Below are 21261 nucleotides of genomic sequence, written 5' to 3'. Positions count from 1 at the left end.
GCACTGTATACAGCTCTTGATTTACTTTCCAGAGTTCGCAAGTCCTTGTCGCCCGAAGAGCACCACATGTGGTGGTCCCACCTGCCTTTATTCTTCATTCATTGATTGTCCTCAGTGTTGACGTACTACGTTGCTACACTGGCTGAAAAATATAGGTTGTGGATTCCAACACTGACTACTATAAATTATGTAGCCATCAGGTGCAGAGTTGTGTATCATGGTCTTTTATTTCACTGTTCACAACCGCACAATAACATACAGTTATATGGCCAGTGCACTGTTATTTAACCTTCGATAAGCCTTATTAATAGTTAACAGGCAAAACTCCACGTACTGCTACAGTAGTTTCTTGTTGAATATTTGTTGTTGTTGTTGTTGTTGTTGTTGTGGTGGTGGTGGTGGTGGTGGTGGTGGTGGTGGTCTTCAGTTCTGAGACTGGTTTGATGCAGCTCTCAATGCTACTGCAACCTACATCCTTCTGAATCTGCTTAGTGTATTCATCTCTTGGTCTCCCTCTACGATTTTTACCCTCCACGTTGCCCTCAGTGTTAAATTAGTGATCCCTGATGCCTCGGAACATGTCCTACCAACCGATCCCTTCTTCTGGTCAAGTTGTGCCACAAACTTCTCTTCTCCCCAATCCTATTCAGTACTTCCTCATTAGTTATGTGATCTACCCATCTAATCTTCAGCATTCTTCTGTAGCACCACATTTTGAAAGCTTCTATTCTCTTCTTGTCCAAACTATTTATCGTCCATGTTTCACTTCCATACATGGCTACACTCCATACAAATACTTTCCGAAATGACCTCCTGACACTTAAATCTACACTCGATGTTAACAAATTTCTCTTCTTCAGAAACGCTTTCCTTGCCATTGCCAGTCTACATTTTATATCCTCTCTACTTCGACCATCATCAGTTATTTTGCTCCCCAAATAGCAAAACTCCTTTACTACATTAAGTGTCTCATTTCCTAATCTAATTTCCTCAGCATCACGCGACTTAATTCGACTGCATTCCATTATCCGTGTTTTGCTTTTGTTGATGTTCATCTTATATCCTCCTTACAACACACTGTCCATTCCGTTCAACTGCTCTTCCAAGTCCTTTGCTGTCTCTGACAGAATTACAATGTCATCGGCGAACATCAAAGTTTTTATTTCTTCTCCATGGATTTTAATACCTACTTTGTGAAAAATTCAGATTGAATAACATCAAGGAGAGGCTACAACCCTGTTTCACTCCCTTCCCAACCACTGCTTCCCTTTCATGTCCTTCGACTCTTAAAACTGTCATCTGGTTTCTGTACAAATTGTAAATAGCCTTTCGCTCCCTGTATTTTACCCCTGCCACCTTCAGTATTTGAAAGAGAGTATTCCAGTCAACATTGTCAAAAGCTTTCTCTAAGTCTACAAATGCTAGAAATGGAGGTTTCCCTTTCCTTATTCTCTCTTCTAAGATAAGTCGTAAGGTCAGTATTGCCTCACATGTTCCAGTGTTTCTACAGAATCCAAACTGATCTTCCCCGAGGTCGGCTTCTACTAGTTTTTCCATTCATCTGTAAAGAATTCGTGTTAGTATTTTGCAGCTATGGCTTATAAAACTGATTGTTCGGTAATTTTCACATCTGTCAACACCTGCTTTCTTTGAGATTGGAATTATTATATTCTCCTTGAAGTCTGAGGGTATTTCGCCTGTCTCATACATCTTGCTCACCAGATGGTACAGTTTTGTCAGGACTGGCTCTCCCAAGGCAGTCAGTAGTTCCAATGGAATGTCGTCTACTTCGGGGGCCTTGTTTCGACTCAGGTCTTTCAGTGCTCTGTCGAACTCTCCACGCAGTATCGTATCTCACATTTCATCTTCATCTACATCCTCTTCCATTTCCATAATATTGTCCCCAAGTACATCGCCCTTGTATAGACCCTCTATATACTCCTTCCACTTTTCTCCTTTCCCTTCTTTGCTTAGAACAGTGTTTCCATCTGAGCTCTTGATATTCATACAAGTGGTTATCTTTTCTCCAAAGCTCTCTTGAATTTTCTTGTAGGCAGTTTCTATCTTACCCCTAGTGAGATAAGCCTCTACATCCTTACATTTGTTCTCTAGCCATCCCTGCTTAGCCATTTTGCACTTCCTGTCGATCTCATTTTTGAGACGTTTGTTTTCCTTTTTGCCTGCTTCATTTACTGCATTTTTATATTTTCTCCTTTCATCAATTTAATTCAATATTTCTTCTGTTACTCAAGGATTTCTACTAGCCCTCGTCTTTTTACCTACTTGATCCTCTGTTGCCTTCACTACTTCATCTCTCCCAGCTACCCATTCTTCTTCTACTGTACTTCTTTCCCCCATTTCTGTCAATTGTTCCCTTATGCTCTCCCTAAAACTCTGCACAACCTCTGGGTCTTTCAGTTTATCCAGGTCCCATCTCCTTAAATTCCCATCTTTTTGCAGTTTTTTCAGTTTTAATCCACAGTTCATAACCAATAGATTGTGGTCAGAGTCCACATCTGCCCCTGGAAATGTCTTACAATTTAAAACCTGGTTCCATTATATAATCTATCAGATACCTTTTAGTATCTCCAGGGTTCTTCCATGAATACAACCTCCTTTCATGATTCTGAAACCAAGTGTTAGCTATGATTAAGTTGTGCGCTGTGCAAAATTCTACCAGGGGGCTTCCTCTTTCATTTCTTAGCCCCAATCCATATTCACCAACTATGTTTCCTTCTCTCCCTTTTCCTACACTCTAATTCCAGTCACCCATGACTATTAAATTTTCGTCTCCCTTCACTGCCTGAATAATTTCTTTTATCTCATCATTTCTTCGTCATCTGCAGAGCTAGATGGCATATAAACTTTTACTACTGTAGTAGGTGTGGGTTTCGTATCTATCTTGGCCACAATAATGCGTTCACTATGCTGTTTGTAGTAGTGTACCGCATTCCTATTTTCTTATTCATTATTAAACCTACTCCTGCATTACCCCTATTTGATTTTGTGTTTATAACCCTGTAGTCACCTGACCAGAAGTCTTGTTCCTCCTGCCACCGAACTTCACTAATTCCCTCTATATCTAACTTCAACCTATCCATTTGCCTTTTTAAATTTTCTAACCTACCTGCCCGATTAAGGGATCTGACATTCCACGCTCAGATCCGTAGAACGCCAGTTTTCTTTCTCCTGATAACGGCATCCCCTTGAGTAGTCCCTGCCCGGAGTTCCGAATGGGGGGATTATTTTACCTCCGGAATATTTTACCCAAGAGGACGCCATCATCATTTACCCATACAGTAAAGCTGCATGCCCTCGGGAAAAATTACGGCCGTAGTTTCCCCTTGCTTTCAGCCGTTCGCAGTACCAGCACAGCAAGGCCGTTTTGGTTATTGCTACAAGGCCAGATCAGTCAATCATCCAGACTGTTGCTCTTGCTACTACTGAAAAGGTTGCTGCCCCTCTCCAGGAACCACATGTTTGTCTGGCCTCTCAACAGATACCCCTCCGTTGTGGTTGTACCTATGGTACGGCTATAGGTATCGCTGAGGTTTGCAAGTCTCCCCACCAACGGCAAGGTCCATGGTTCATGGAGGGGGGGTTGAATATTTAAGAGCAGTAAAACCTAACCACAAAGTTCACAGTTCTTGAAGAATAATCAGGTACGTATAGATCAGACACAGTTTTTACACACAGCCTAATTTTTTAACACTTATTCCACAGTTAATTTGAAGCATTGTTGTTGTTCTAACCAGCACAGCTTACTCGTTAGGAACTCGGCCGTGGATTGACTATATCGTAACCAAAAATCAGGCCCCTATATATCATCAAAATAATCGGTACCGAAACTACACGTTGTTCGAAGTTAAATTTACAGACATTACAATTAAAACTTAACTCATTAAATTAACTGACTAGGTCGAAAAATTTCGTCTTTTAAACAGTTTTTTTACTACAAGGGTTAAGCCGAATTATTTGTTTAAATCATGAAATTAACAAATATTTATTTTTGACAAAACTTCATTACTTTGGAAGTAATTAGAGGCTGGTTTTGCTAACATATTTTCAAATAGAGCCAAATAGTTCCTTTAAGACTGCTATTGTTTAGTCTCCCAAACGTTTCCAATTATTAGAGAATATATATTTGTTTATACGTCAGCAATAGAATTTAAGTTATGAAACAATTACCGGTTGTGCCCTATAACAAAAGATACTAACTAGGAATAGTCTAATTAAATTAGAAAATCCATTACATACATAAAACCACACACAAAATTTTATCTGGTATTATATGCTTTAAAACAGAGGGGGCAGTCTTTCTCTTTTATGAAAATGCAGATTATATTCATGTTTGCTAATTGTAAATATTTAAAATTAATGAAACGAATTTAAGGAAGCATATGGGAAAACAAAAGGGGATTAAAAATATCCCAGCTTGCTTAGTCACACCCAGGGAAGTGTCATAGGACTGCTATCATTGTCTGTATACATAAATTATCTTGTAGACAGGGTGAGCAGCAGTGTACAGTTGTTTGCCGATGATGCTGGTGCACGGGGAAGGTGTTGAAGATGAGTGACAGACTGTACGATGATACACATAATGCCTACTTAATTAAGTGAATGCAGCTCCATCCTGGGCTCAGAAGTTTGGGACAGTGGCTGGTAGAGGAAATGTATTAATACTGTACCAGCAGCCGTTATTTTGAGGTTGTTTTATAAGGCAGCCAGTTTTGACATTCCATTCATGTTATCTTCAGGTCTGTTACATGGATGACACCAAGTACCACTTGTGCATGTATAAGACAAGGCATCAATATCTGTATCTTGTCCCGTAGGTATTCAAACCTCCTGAGGTGTGAAGAGCAGCAGTAAACGATTGTGCAGCAGTAATTTTACTGCTGGCAGGTGAAGTTGCCACACTAGGGCAAGTCTTGTGTTTATTGGCAATGTAGCTAGGTGCCAGGTTATTATGAAACACCAGTGACATATAAATAATTCTGAGTTCAGGGCAGCGGATCACTTTATCACCAGAAACCAGCAGCAGCACCACCACCACCACACCACCAGAGCTACACTGGACAGTGAGACAACTGGGCACCCACAGCCACAGTTCCAAAACCGCACTGTGCCTTACACCGGCACTAAGGAGTGTGTGCTACAGCCCCACCGACCTGTCTTTTGCACCTCATGCTGCTGCTGCTGAGTTCATAGTGGGACTTGATGCCACAGCACCATGCGGTTTGAGACTCCTGGCAGAGGGCAGCAAGTCAAGTTGTACCACGCAGACAGCTATCTTCAAGTACCACAAACAGAGTGAGGAGCCACAGGGCCTCCACAACACCAATGAAAATACCGCGCTACTGACATCAGTGGCTGTGGACTCTAAACACTGCCAGCTGACCATGGACCTTCAGTCAGCATGTAGAACTGAGCTCAACAGCCAGGGCAGAAGCTGCCACCTGCTCAGGGCACCAGCCAGGAACAACAGGGAAAGGCGTGTCACCTAACTGCATTATGTATTGAAGTCAATAAGTGATTCTTTACTGTTCGCAGTGTTTCCACTGGGATCCTCTACTCCTACACCCTTCAGTAATGTTCTTCCAATAGTTTACACTTATGTCCACAGTCTCACTTTTTCCACTCTCTATGAAATGAATGATTGACATTTTTAAAATGATGTGACAAGCCATTTGATGCACCGAAATTTTTAACAACAATCTTTGGGATGATACCATGAACCTTCTCTTGCATATGTTTTTTGCTTACAGGAATACTGGTATTTTTCATTCCTGGAAAATGTTTTAAAAGAATATTTTCCACATCATGGGATGTTGTTCTATGAAGGTTCTTCCTTTTGGATCCAGAGCAACAGCTAACTCAACACTTAGGACTGCATCTGGTTGCTTAATTGTCAACTTCCTACATTTATAGGCCATAACTTGACAAACGTAAAAGTGATAAATTTGATGACAAACAGCTATGCTTCTCATCTCAGAATTTGTATTTTTTTACTGTGACATCAAATCACTTGACCAAGGTCACGTTGATCCTTTTCCAATTTGATAAACATGTGTTTTGTTCTCGCTACAAGGGAATTAAAGTATTTGAGCAAAAAACTGTGATCTGGGTATGTGCCAACCGAAAGAATTACTGCAATTTACTGCAGTTGTCACGAAGTACAATATATGTGAAACTGAAATAAGTCAGAAACCCACAGGAATGGTATAAAAAATTGATTTTAATTTGCAGAATGTTATGCGTTTTAAAAGCGAACTTTTTCTTAAAGGAGTTTTCATTAAAAGTGAGGAGGAATAATCATGTTCTTATGAGAGCTTTTCTGGGACCGATGCAGAATACCTTCTGGAAAAATTAATTGTACATCTGGCAGGCAGTCAACATTGTGACAGTGATATGAGTGAAGCTATTCTGTTACTATAAATGCCTTAGTCAGGAATTCAAAGTGAGAAAAAGCCATTGGGAGATCATCGCATCTTATTTTTATTAAGTTAGAATTGATAATATGGTTATATTCTTTTATCAATCTCTGGTGGGACAATTTTTTAATGAAGATATGTAACGATGAAAGCAAAAGCTGTGACTGCTGTACAATATGAAGAGAATAGTTGGGGTTTCTGTTGTGCAGCATAACAAACTATAAATATTTGAGCTTAATGTATGCAGATTGCCTGTCTACACAGCTTTCAGGGCAAACAAAATTTTGTGGTACTTCATATAATTATAGTACTAATTTAATAATTGTAAAAGTTTATCATAATTGCTTGTAAAGTGATTTAATCTTCCTTAAAAGTTTGACACGGTACACAAGTTTTAAAGTTAGAAAATATGTTTGTATTTTGAGGCATCGTAACTCATAGTGCGCAAATACCTGGACTAAGGTCGTCAAGTATTTGATAATGAGAGCACTTAGCAAGTTCCAACAAACTTGCACACAATTTCAAATCCTTACAAAACTTTCTCTCGCTGGCACCCCACACAAAATGATTAAAGGAAAAAAGTTGATTGCTTACTACATTTCCACTGTTCGTGCAAGCTCTATTCACGTCATGTTTTGCAAAGAGTATCAATGTACACCACTGAATGTACCTGCCTAATTATATCATGGTATGCCAGTTGGTTCAGGAGGTATGACGTCATGAATTTTGAGGTGAATGACAAACTGTTTTGCTTAAAACAGAGTGTAATTTCAAACATTTTCTAAACTTTTTCTCACTTGAATGCTTAATGTCAAGTACTTAACCTACTTGTAAAGTAATCAGAAGTTTGGAACCTTTTTGTGTGCAGAAGTTTGATTCTTTAAAGAAGCAGGGATTCACTGGTAGATTAGAAATAGTAATTGTTCATTAACATATAGATCAGATTAGATTAGATTAGGTTTTCATTCCATAGATCTGTGCTGAGGAGATCCTCAAGGATGTGGAACATGTCAATATTTGGCGTTTTTTTAAAGCTGGAATAACAATACTAATAATATGAATATATGCAATACATCATTTGTTTCTATTAAAAAATTCGTCAATGGAGTAGGAGGAGTTGGCCACTAGTAAGTCTTTCAGGCTCCTTTTAAACTGATCTTATTTGTAAATTTTTTATGTTTGCTGGCAAATTATTGAAGATAAATGTTCCTGAGTAGTGGACCACTTTTTGAACTAAAGTAAGTGCTTTTAAGTCCTTGTGCAGATCATTTTTGTTCCTGGTATTGTATGTATGAACTGAGCTGTTTGCTGGAAAAACAGATATATTATTTAGGACAAATTTCATTAAGGAGTAAATATACGGAGGCAGTAGTTAGTATACCCAGTTCTTTGAAGAGGTTTCTACAGGACATCCATGAATTTACTCCACAAATAATACGTATTACACGCTTTTGGGCTCTGAAAACTGTTGTTTGCATTGAAGAGTTACCCCAAAATATCAAACCATATGACATTATGGAATGAAAGTAGGCAAAGTATGCAAGCTTTATCATTTTTATGTCACCTATGACAGCTAAGACTCGAATTGCAAATACAGATTTGTTAAGGCGTTTCTGCAGTTCTGTGGTGTGTTCCTCCCAACTGAATTTATTAACAAGTTGTAATCCCAGGAATTTAACAGTGTCTGCCTCTTCCATCTGCTCTTCTTTGTACTTTATGCTTATGCTGGGTGGAAACCTCTTACAGGTTCTGAATTGCATATAGTGAGTCTTTTCGGAGTTTAATGTCAGTGAGTTGGCCTTGAACCATTTATTAATATCCATGAAAATATCATTAGCAATTCTTTCTAGAACTACATTCGACATACTATTTATTGCAATACTTTTGTCATCTGCAAACAAAACAAATTCTGCTTCTGGCAGTGTAACTGATAAGAGATCATTAATCTACACAAGAAAAAGTGATGGCCCCAAGATGGATCCTTGTGGGACACCACATATAATTTCTTCCCAGTCTGATGATGAATGATGACTTAATTTACTAGTCCCTTGCACTGACACCCTTTGTTTCCTGTTAGCGAGGTATGACTTGAACCATTTTGCAGCACTGCCCATGACACCATAGAATTGTAATTTATTTAGAAGGATGTTGTGGTTCACACAATCAAATGCCTTTGACAAATCACAGAAAATACCTGCTGCTTGTAACTTGTTATTTAATTAATTAAGTACATTTTCACTGTAGGTGTAAATAGCCTTCTCAATGTCAGAATCCTTCAGAAATCCAAACTGTTCTTGATAATGTGTCATTTGTGGTCAGATGGTTGAGAAGCTGCCTGTACATTACTTTCTCTAAAAATTTTGAGAATACTGGCAAAAGTGAAATCAGTCTGTAGCTTGATGGTATCACTTTATCCTCTTTCTTGAATAGAGGCTTAACATCTGCATATTTTAGCCAGTCAGGAAATGTCCAGTTCCACAAGTACCTTAGAATTGTACTAAACTCACAAGAACATGCCTTTAATTAACTTTGTTGATATTTCATCAAGATTTTATTATGGAAGTGAGTGACATATTCATGTACCTGAAGCTATTTGTAAAGGCAAGAGCACTATTTACTGATCCTGACAATCCCATTCTATCAGTAACGGATATAAAGTACTTGGTAAATAGATTTGCCACACTATGCCCATCGGTTACTTATGTCATCTACCTTTAATGCTATTTGCTCCTGTTCCTTTCTGGTTCTAGCAGTCTCCTCTTTCACTATATCCCATGTTGTTTTTGTTTTGTTCCCTGGCATTGCTGTCTTCTTCTTGTAGTGCATTTGTTTAGATGTTTGAATTATTTTTTTAATATTTTACAGTATTCCTTGTATTTAGCTAAATCATCAGCATTGGAGCTGTTCTTGGTCGACCGATACATTTTCCTTTTTGTCTTGCAGGAAATCGTTATTCCTTATGTAATCCATGGTTTTATTATAGACTTCTGTTTAATTTGAATAACTTTTAGAGGAAAACAGTTTTCAAACATGGCACTGACATTGTTCATGAATGTATTATATTTTTCATTCATGTCATGAGCACTATAAACATCTTTCCAGTTCACATCTTTGAGCAGTTTTCTAAAACATTCAAATTTTTGGTTGATTGACTGCTCTCCTGTACTCAGATTTAGCAGTCTTGATAATCTTCTTAGAATTTACATCTAAAACAAGGAACTGCATGTCATGATGTGATAGTCCATTTATTACAGGTTTTATTATGATTTTGTTCCTTTGATTTGTCTATAAAAATGTTATCAATATATAAACTGCATGTCAAATAATTTTTGACATAACTGTAAGCTGTAATGACTGGGGTGCCCTTCACCCCACCCTGTAACGTTCAGATTAGGCCACCTGAGTAGTCAATACCATTCACTTCTTTCGCAGACTATGGTCACTATATGTCACCATAAGTCGTATCAGGATACACGTTTGGGACACAAACGCTGCTGGCCAATCAAATTGCTAAAGTGTGAAGATGGCGTCCAAAAAATGACAAATAAGCAGGAAATGTACTACATGCTCGAATATGCAAATAATCAGCATTTCAGTGTAACTGTACAAAGTAGGTGGGAGTAATGTCATATACGTTCTATACATCAGTATCTCTGTCATACTGGACCTAGCAACCACCAGCAATACCTTGATTTTGACAGCTGCCATTCATTCCGTACCAAGAAGTCTGTTACATACAACATAGCCACTCCCTGTTGTCACCTCTGGAGTGAAAAGCAGGCCCTCTCTAAATACACTAAGAGTCTCACTGAAGGCTTCACAGAACAAAATTGTCCTCCCGACATTGTGTAGAAACATATCTCCCATGCCTCTCCAGTCACCTACCACCTTCCATATACTCACTGACTGGCTACAGAGAAGCAATCCCCTCATGACTCAGTATACCCAAGACTGAAACAACTGAATCACATTCTCTGCCAGGGTTTCAATTACCTCTCCTCGTGCCCTGAAATGAGGAATACCCTACCCACTATCCTTCCCATCTCTCCCGCAGTGGTATTCCGCCACCCACCGAACATACGGAATATCCTTGTCTATCCCTACTCCACCCCACTCTATAGCTCTTTGCCTCATGGCTCATATCCCATCAATAGTTAGATACAAGACGTGTCCCATGCATCCTCTCACTGTCACCTACTCCAGTCTGGTCACAGGCATCTCCTCTCCCATCAGAAGCAGGGCTGCCTGTGGAAGCAACCATGTGATTTACAAGCCAAGCTGCAACCTCTGTGTTGCTTTCTATGTGGGCATGACGACAAACTGTCTGTCCGCAGGAGTAGCCAGCAAGACTGCCCAGTTGCTGAACATGTCATGCTTCACAGTGTTTCATTTCAGTGGCTGCTCCATAGCCTGCACAATCTTGATCATTCCTACCAACACTGGCTTTTCTGAATTGTACAATTGGGATCTTTCCCTGCAATATACCGTATTTACTCAAATCTAAGCTGCACCTGAAAAATGAGACTCGAAATCAAGGAAAAAAATTTTTCCCGAATCTAAGCTGCACCTGAAATTTGGGACTCGAAATTCAAGGGGAGAGAAAAGTTTTAGACCGCCCCTCCAAATAGAAACAAAGTTGGTCCATGGTAACATGAGACACAATGGAGGTCGAATGGATGAAGATGCAGCTACAGTAGTGTGGAAGGAGTCGTAAGCTTAACAGTTAAGCTTCACCAAGTAGCCATTGCTGTGTGTCAGGCGTTCTGTCTGTATTTATACGGGTACCCTTCCTTTTTCAAGTGCTTTGTCTGGTTTGAAGTGATTGCTTTGATATGATAAGTGCCGTTCTCTTTATTATAGGTGTTTACGTCACTCTAATGCTAGCTTAGAGCCTGCTGCTTTGTTCCTGTGTAGTATATGGCTTGCAAAAATATATTTTTAATAAATTTTTCATGTTGTTAACAAACTGCAACATGTTCTAAGCTTTTCTTGGTAATTAAGGCCATATAGGCATGGTGTTTTCTGAATGTTCATTTGACCAAATGTGTTTCTGCTACCTGGAGTCCAAAGTGTTTGTTAATCATGCCTTTTGCATTCTTGTGGAGATAGTTTCATACCAACAGTCAAATCTAACAGAGATTTCTTTGTATCTAACCAAGAAGTGACATACTAATTTTCATAAATTTAGCTTTAAATTTTTTTATGTAACAAAATATTTTTTTTTAATTTCCATCTCTGTTGCTTTCCTTTAGGGGTTGAATTTCCAGAAACACTGAAACATGTATCTCCCCTCTGAGAAATTAAATACTCAGTGTCATTGATGTAGCTTTAGAAGTGCTTTAATAGATTTTAGTAATTATTTATTTTCAAAAAATGCTGAAACACACTTTTTTATTTTCTGACTGAGAAACCAAATACCAGTTTTCAGATTTCTAGCTTCAAATTTCCCTTAATAACAATATACTTTCCAAAAGCCTTTCATTCCATGTTTCATCCACTTGGGAGTGGCATCTCGAAAAATCCCTTCTTAAACAACGCCTACAGTGTAAAATACAAGCTTCTGCCAAATTTAAAGTTTCTATACTTGACTGGGCAATGATGAGTGAGTCAGTCAGTTAGGATACTGCCTTTTATATATAGAGATATCTGGAAAAACAAGAACAGCAGACTGAGAAAACTCAGTGACTTACTTGCTGTACTTGGTCATGCATAACTAATGGTTGGGCCACTCAGTGCGAAGGCTTCAAATCACTGCCTCATGGGTGGGATTAGAAAAGAGTGCTTAATAACCAAATGTATCTCAAAATACAAGGTTTGGGAGGGTAGGACGAAGGAAAAATGAACTAAAACCAAGCACGGTACTCTCACTGTTTGCCGTCAATCAGTCACATGGTATGGACACCAACAAGGACTGATGGGAGCGTCACATTGGAGATTTAGAGGTATGGAGCAGTGCAGGTGCAAATGATGTGAGAGAGAGAAAGGGATAGTACCTACCATATCTTTTTTTTAATAGCAATGTCAGTTTACTTCCTGTTGTATCTGCACCACTAAACCTACAACCCAACCTCTGTCATTGTTGATGCCCATATTGTGTGGCTGCTTGCCGCCAGTGTGAGTACAGTGTTTGATTTTAGTTCTTTTCTCCTTCATCCTACTCTTCTGAATGTTACATTTTTAGGTCCGTTTGGTTATTAGTCCCTCAACTTTTTTTCTCGTCCTGCCCAAGATGCAGTGACTGAGAGCCTTTACACTGACTTGCTTGATCATTTGTTATGCACGACCATGTACATTAAGTGAATCAGTTTATTTATTTAATTTTATTTATTTTTTATTATATGTATTTTTTTTATGCCACTGCCGATCACAACCCCTTGTCACAAGGATCATATTCCTGTGGAAGACCCAGGTGCAAACCCTGCCCAATCCATCCATCTGCCCAGCACTTCCTATTCCAGTCCTGTAACGGATTTATCCTACCCCATCAGGGATCGGACACCTGTGAAAGCAGCCATGTCATTTACCAGCTGTGCTGCAATCATAACACATCTTTTTATATTGGTATGACTACCAACCAGCTGTTCACCAGGATGAAGGGCCACCACCTAACTGGCAAAGTAGACCTTGTGGCACAACATGCAGCTGAACCCAACTCACTGATTTCAATGACTGCTTCACTACCCAAGTCGTCTGGATCCTTACCCCCACCACCAGTTTTTCTGAACTGTCCAGATGGGAGTTACCTTTACAACACTGTGTCCGCTCTCATAATTATCCTGACGTCAACCTACAGTAACATACTGTCCCCACACCCTCCACCCAACATTTCCACCCCCTCTGTCCTATCATCTCCTCCCCATTCTCGTCTCCCAGCCTGCTTATTTGCAGCCCTCTGCCAATGAATCTGCCCATACTCCCCCACTCCTCTCCATTTTTGTTCCTTTCATCCCCCCACAACCTCCTGATGCCACACCTGTTAGCAATCTAGTCCCTGCACACTCCACTGGACAGCACTTGTCTCTCTCCCCATCCATACACCACTATCCTTCCCCACCCTGTCCACATTGCTGCTTGCATCCCACGTGTTGTTGCACTCCGGCTTGAGATACTGGAGTGGTTGTGTATGCCTGAGGTGTGCTTGCGTGCGTGCGTGCGTGCGCATGTGTGTGTGTGTGTGTGTGTGTGTGTGGGGGGGGGGGGGGGGGTGTCTGGAGTTTCCATCATTTAACTTTTTATGCAGTTGTTTGATAGTGTGTGAAATTAAAGGAAATTGGGCATATTTACTGTCATATTAAAGTTGATACATGTCATATATTTTGTATGTCATGAGTGTGTGAAGATGTCATCATATGACCCAGAAATTTATTGCGTTATGAATAAAACAGATCAATAAAGATTATTGAAAAGTGTTTGTACGTTGAATACATGGTATCTAACGAGCTTTCACATTGTAGTCTGTTAAGTTGAGTGCACAGGAATTAAATAAATGGATCAGTGGGTGTGAAACCAATAAAGATGCCATAACATGAACTGCTGTTCAGATATGCTGATCCTGCAGTTTTATGCTCCACGGGGCACAATTTTTCAATTTTCTAGGTTGCATATTCAGCATAACTGAATGGCCAGCACTGATACCACTTCAGGTCATGGCATCTTTATTGTTTTGCTTATTTCATTGTGTGCCTTTAATTCATTTCTTATACCCTTGGCCCATGGTAAGTCACATTTCTTCATTGAATTGATCCAACCTCCTAGTGCCATTTGCACACCACCTGTTTGAGAAACTTTGATAACAGTGTTTAGAAACTGTATGTGGGCACATTAAGAAAGTGGAATTTTGAACATGCCAGGAGACAGGCTCAGATAGCCCAATGGTTAGGGCAATTGCTTGTGATAAGCAGAAAATTTGTGTTGGCATCCCTGGCACAAATTTTTAGTTGTCACTGTGTGTTAATTTGCTTACTAAGTGTTATTTTGTGTTTCTTATGCAGGCCATTGTTTTTCCAGTAGCTCTAAAATTGAAGTTTGTATTATGGAGGATACTCACCTAGGGTATTCCATGCAGCAATGTTAGCTATACTGCTGTGGTGGTGTAATGGCTGGCATTCCCGCATAGTAAGCCATGAGACCTGGGTTCAAGTCCGGACTGTGGCACAAATTTTAATCCATTTCTTCAGCATCCATCATTATGGCAGATAAAGATTTAGACTCAAATGTCTCGAGAAATTTAATTATATCAGATATATAGTTCTACAATTGTTTTAACATTTGAGTGTAGTAAAACTAGTTAACTATCCTTAATAAAAGTCCTCAATCTTTCCTCTCCCACATCCACACCGGCTGTTCAGAGCATCCTCCTACAGGCCAACCGCAAATTAGAACAGCATGCCACCCTCCACCTCAAAAAAACTATCCAATCTCCTGGTTTCCCACCTCCAGAAAGGCAACTCAATCACCCTTCACAACCTTTCCTGCAAACCTCAACCTCCTCTCATTGCACACAAACCCAGTCTCTTCCATCTACTCAATCTCCCACTTCCAGCTCCACTCCCTCAAAATTCCAATCAACACAATCTGGAACCACATCACCCTAATTCAGTAGTTCACCTTTCCTCCAAACCTCTCTCCCAATCTGAAACCTCTGTCCTTTCCAAAGGCCTCACCTTCAGCCCCACTCCCAGGTTCAACCAAACAGCCCTCGTCAAAGATTTACTGTCCTACACTCGTACTCTCTGCTGGAAATATCACTATGCCACGAAGAAAAATGATCCAACTCCCAAAGACACTATCCACATTGAACCCTGCCTGGAACAGTTCCGTCCTCCGTCACAGTGGGACCTACCTCCTCTTCCTCAAAATCACCCTCTCCAAACCTTCCAGGAATTTCTGACTTCCAGCCTTGCCTCTCAATGCTTCTTAAGAAACCTTAATCCTACTCTCAACATCACCACTGCTGAAGCCCAAGCTATCCGTGATCTGAAGGCTGACCGATCCATCGTCATTCTTCCGGCGGACAAGGGTTCCACGACCGTGGTACTTGATCGTCGGGAGTATGTGGCTGAGGGACTACGTCAGCTTTCAGACAACACCACATACAAAGTTTGCCAGGGTAATCCCATTCCTGATGTCCAGGGGGAGCTTCAAGGAAGCCTCAGAACCTTAGGCCCCCTACAAAACCTTTCACCTGACTCCATCAAACTCCTGACCCCACCGACACCCCGCACACCTACCTTCTACCTTCTTCCTAAAATTCACAAACCCAATCATCCCGGTCGCCCCATTGTAGCTGGTTAACAAGCCCCCACAGAACGTACCTCTGCATACGTAGATAAACACCTTCAACCCATTACATGCAGTCTCCCATCCTTCATCAAAGACACCAACCACTTTCTGGAATGCCTGGAATCCTTACCCAATCTGTTACCCCTGGAAACCATCCTTGTAACCACTGATGCCACTTCCTTATACACAAATATTCCGCACGTCCAGGGCCCCGCTGCGATGGAGCACTTCCTTTCACGCTGATCACCTGCCACCCTACCTAAAACCTCTTTCCTCATTACCTTAGCCAGCTTCATCCTGACTCACAACTTCTTCACTTTTGAAGGCCAGACATACCAACAATTAAAGGGAACAGCCATGGGTACCAGGATGGCCCCCTCGTACACCAACCTATTCATGGGTCGCGTAGAGGAAGCCTTCTTGGTTACCCAGGCCTGCCAACCCAAAGTTTGGTACAGATTTATTGATGACATCTTCATGATCTGGACTCACAGTGAAGAACAACTCCAGAATTTCCTCTCCAACCTCAGCTCCTTTGGTTCCATCAGATTCACCTGGTCCTACTCCAAATCCCATGCCACTTTCCTTGACGTTGACCTCCATCTGTCCAATGGCCAGCTTCACACATCCGTCCACATCAAACCCACCAACAAGCAACAGTACCTCCATTATGACAGCTGCCACCCATTCCATATCAAACGGTCCCTTCCCTACAGCCTAGGTCTTCGTGGCAAATAAATCTGCTCCAGTCAGGAATCCCTGAACCATTACACCAACAACCTGAAAACAGCTTTCGCATCCCGCAACTACCCTCCCGACCTGGCACAGAAGCAAATAACCAGAGCCACTTCCTCATCCCCTCTGGTACAGTTTAATTTTGTCATCATTTTGCAGTGAATAGGCTTACCATTAATTTTTAGAAGAGGTTCCAAGTGTCAAAAGCGAAAGGTTTTGTATATTTCAGGGAGCAGAGATACTAGCCAAACTACGCCCTGTTGATGTATTGCGCCAGCTCCTAACAGATGGTCGTGGTCCAGAGACAGGTGCAGTCAGAACTTTCTTCAGAGAGCAGCGTGAGGAGCAAGCTTGTGCAACTTGCCTAATGTTGGCGTGCCTTGACAGTGCGCAGAATGCACAAATTGCTGAGTGGGCAACTCGTGCATTTTTTCTTTATGGTGGCGAGCCACGTGTTGGTGGTGTAAGTGTTGGTGGTGGAAGTGTTGTTGGTGGCGGTACGGGTGCACTCTCACCACCACCACCACCACCACCAAACCCGCTCGTCGACACCGTGCTGACACCTGCAAGTCCTAGAATTGCGAGTCCACCCAGCCACACCACACATGAAGGTATTGTATCTTCACATAAATAATTGTGAATTATTAATGAAACATCTAATATTCAGTTGTGCAAAATGAAAAACAATGCAAACTAATATTTTGCAATGAAACTTGAAGTAGTGATTGTGAGTGTGTGAAATATTATCCATTTCACCTTTGCACTTCAACTTTTTACATTTTTTTTTTTTTTGTCTTAAATTTGATAAATGGGTCCCGTTTGTGGCTGTAATTCCCCGCCCCCCCCCCCCCACCCCCCCAATTGTTTATTTTATGAGAGAATGCAGTACCAGTACGGGAACTCACATATTCATGAGTTGTTTGCCGAGTGGAAATTTAAAATATTTTCACAGGGGCAAAAGTAAAATTCAAATAAAGTCAACAGCAGGGATTATGGAACTGTTCTTGGATGGAGTATAGGGGAGGTGAGATCAGACCCATCTACTTTCGAGATGATCTGCTTCTTGTGAGCTCTTTGTGTTTTGAAGAACCTTGTTTCACATCCAACCAAACTGTGGCTAAATTATGCATGCAGCTAGTTTGAAAATTTAACTTAAAATGATTATTGAAGAATTTGGCTGGTGATAAAGCAAAGAAAATCTCCACATTTACTTGTGCGAAAGCTGAAAACTTACCATATGGAGTTATCTGCATGCCACGTTTTGCTGTCAGAGGCATAATTAGCAAATCAAATTGTATAAATGCAAATCGGTTAACAGTGATTTATTCGTCTGATAACACAGACTACTTCATTGTGATTAGAACATATGGGCAATTCCATGTCAAATCAACAAGTGCTACAACCTTACCCTCTCAGATTTTTTTGCAATTAGGTATGCATATATTACTCATAAATCATGACGCAAATTAATTTTTTCACATTTTTATGATGAAAAGTTAGAGTAATGGACCTTCAAAAATTGAAAGGATGACAAATTTTTGACTTGCAGAACAATGTTGTTTCTTTACAACTCGTGTTCTAATTAAGCTAGAACAATAAAATTTACTTCATTGGAAAGCTCTTTTAAAGAGTTTTTATGAGATACCAAACATCATTAGTTTAATATATATACACAAATTGTTAAAAAAATTACCGAATTTTGAAAAAACTGTATTTTTAATTCTCAAAAAAATATATGTGAAAGATACACGTTCCATCTACATATTCTGAAAATTTCAACTTGGGATGAGTATGGGATCTCTATAAATAACAATTTTACGTAAGGGTGGTGCTTTAAAAATTTATTTTAGATATTAGGACTACTTCTCACCAGCTATATGTCGTAAAATGTGGAAATTAAAAATACCTTAAAATTGACAAAAGAACATATGTTTTATGTTTCTGTAATTAAGAAATACAGAATGAAAAAAGATAAATAATTGATATCAGACCTAAATTCAGTTAGTAATTACTATTATTTACAAATAGACATCCATTTAGTGCACTTCCTCGTACTTCGAACTAATCAGTCTGTTGTACATCAACATTTCTGCACTGGATAATTTACATGTTTGCCCTGTAGCAGTTTGAGGGTTCACTATTGCCCCTATTTCCCTACTGCTTATGGAAAGAATGTCTGGATGACTTGGAAATGTAAAAAGATGGTGACGGTCACGTGGTTGTAAGAAACTAACTGTGATTTCATCCTTCTCCTGATTTTTTTTTTTTTTTTTTTTTTTTTTTTTTTTTTTTTTTTTTTTTTTTTTTCCCCAAGTACACAGGTTAACCACCAGTGTCCATTATAATCTCAAGCAACATATTCTTTTGTCTTTGAACGGTATTGTATCATGGTCAGGAAACAATCACCAGTTCAATTTTACTATCACCAGAGTTTGAATACACTTTTGTTAATATTTTGTCCTTGCTAAAATGAATAAAAGTGTGAAGTTTTTGTGTCCCTACAATTTTGCAGCATTTCTCAAATCTCTCTGTAAGTTTCATTTCTTCATTTTTGTGATCTTCTTTAGTAGCATACTTGAAGTTCATTCCTTCTATATTATCCTTGGTAAACCTACAAAGTTTTCTTGGTGTCATTACTTGATCACTGTATGGCCGTTGCAGACTTGCTCGAGCTGCAAGCCGTTTAACTGTTCTACCAACACCGTCACTAGCTCCCTTCCCATGTGAGATGGATGAAATATGCCATTCAGCTTCAGTTTGGAAATCATCTTCATGATGGCACAGGTTGATAAAGTTCTTCCTATTTCTATAATGAGCTGCTACCCGAATTTAACAGTCAGGAAGTCCATCAAGTACAATAGGAACAAATGCACAGCAACAGTGTCATGTGTTAGATATTCTGATGTGATTACAAGACTTGTGTGCTCGAGTTTGTTCATGTCCTTGTAATAAGCAACAATGGGATGAATCGTTGCTTGCATGTTTGTCCAGTGATAGCCTTGAGCTTCGCCCTGGATGACAAAGGAGTGATTCTCAGAAAAGTCACAGAACGCTAAGGTCTCGCCTTCTTTAAGTCCATTTCACAGTCTCTTTTTGAAAGGTGGAAGGTTGATTGTTGATTAGCAACAAATGAATGTTGTGTAAGCGATTTTAATTTATATAAAAAAAGTCGCTAAAGTTGTCAGATGATTTTATGATTGTTTCTAGAGATGTGTGATCAACAGAAACCCATTGCTGATAAGTTAATATTATCAATATCATTAGTATTCAACAAATCTTGTAAATATGTCTTAAATGTTTCTGGGCCAGGGCAGAATTTACATTCATCAAAATGACAAGCAGGTAATGATGGATTACATACAACTCTTGCAATGCAGTCTTTGTAAGTTTTATTGGATTATCTTCATCCTTTGTCAGCTGAGGAATGTTACATCCACTCAGGATGAGTTTGAAGTTTTGATGTGTAGTACACACACACACACACACACACACACACACACACACACACACACACACACACACACTATGTGTACCACTACTTACAGCTATAACACAGTTTTTGGGACGTAGGTCTGCAAACTTCAAAAATCCAATGTGGTGCTCTGGATGGCTGTCTTTAAAGTTTGTGCAAATTTCTTTCAAATTTCTTAAAACTAGCCGTTTTTGTGCTTGCAGTTTTTCTCCGTTACCTCTCACAAGCACAAAAATCTCTTTTCCCAGGCATTGCCCTTCTTATCTCGTCAGAACAATAACAGTTTCTAACAAAATCAGCAGTTGTTTGATCAAGAGTCTTGCCAAGTTTTGGGTTTGGTGAAGACAAAATTCCCTTGGCCTTCACCAAATCCTTTACTTATAGAGCCATTTAATTTGTTACATTAGCTTCATCTTGAAACTTCTTAACACTCCAGCTTTTAGGTAAAATGGTAAGAATTTCCATCTGTTTACTTCGAGATGTACATGTACGAAATTTATCTTTTAGCTGACTGATCATCTCAGATTCTGCACGATCATGTACTTCTTCTTCTTCCTTTTTGGAAGGAAGCAATAATACCTTTGTTTGAATTGTTGAAGTTAATTTAATTAGTTTTTCCTTAGGATATTTTGCTTCACACAGTTGTTTCTTCTCAATTGGCGATTCACCAACGGACTGCAAAGAAGCATTCAACCTTTCTAAGGCCTCACTTGCTGCAGTGTCTTGTATGTCACTATCACATAAAACCTTTTCACTTTATTGTTTCACCACAGAACACAGTAGATCATCATCAATTTCTGTGCTAGACGTATCACAAATTTCTACTCGTGCAATTTTTTTATGGCAGTTGTCACACACTTTTTGATTTAAAGTTAAGAAAGGTTTTCTTGCTATCATCCATTGTGAAACAGGCCATAAGTTTTTCTTGTGGTTATTGTGGCCCTTTTCAGTAAATGGATTACAGCACAAAGCAGAAATTTTAAGCATTTTATATTTCTCAAGTAAACAAACTAAATTAAAAAAAATGTTTTTGAAGTTGAATGCCGCAGCTTTCTATATTCAGTTCTACAAATATTACTTCTCTATATTCTTTCACTTCCTGTAAAAATATTTCATTATGTTAATAGTATGCAAACATTAACTGGTTATAGGCATACAAACTTACAGACTCTTGTGAGGTTTGTACAAAAGTACCTTCAAGCTAGATTCAAAACACATTTCAGAATTAATCACATAATTTCACTAAAGCTGCCTCACAACAAAAGAATGTGTGGGTCACTTTCAACAATAGGTGAAAATTGCTGACAATATTAACCAGAGATAAAATACTGAATAGAT

The 21261-nt window shown here is 39.4% G+C and overlaps 1 protein-coding gene across 1 annotated transcript in view; it reads left to right on the top strand.

The window, feature by feature from the left end:
• Positions 1-21261, top strand: part of LOC126266642 (nuclear pore complex protein Nup155) — a 223436-nt gene that overhangs the window by 69226 nt on the left and 132949 nt on the right. The window contains exon 11 of the mRNA XM_049971033.1: positions 16681-17062. Within this exon, the coding sequence (XP_049826990.1) occupies positions 16681-17062 (382 nt within the window). The remainder of the gene's footprint in view (positions 1-16680; positions 17063-21261) is intronic.

The sequence above is a fragment of the Schistocerca gregaria genome, chromosome 4, assembly GCF_023897955.1.
Source record: "Schistocerca gregaria isolate iqSchGreg1 chromosome 4, iqSchGreg1.2, whole genome shotgun sequence".
NCBI classification, from domain to species: Eukaryota; Metazoa; Arthropoda; class Insecta; order Orthoptera; family Acrididae; genus Schistocerca; species Schistocerca gregaria.
The sequence above is the reverse complement of the archived record's forward strand: the minus strand, read 5'-3'. Positions and strand labels throughout refer to the sequence as shown.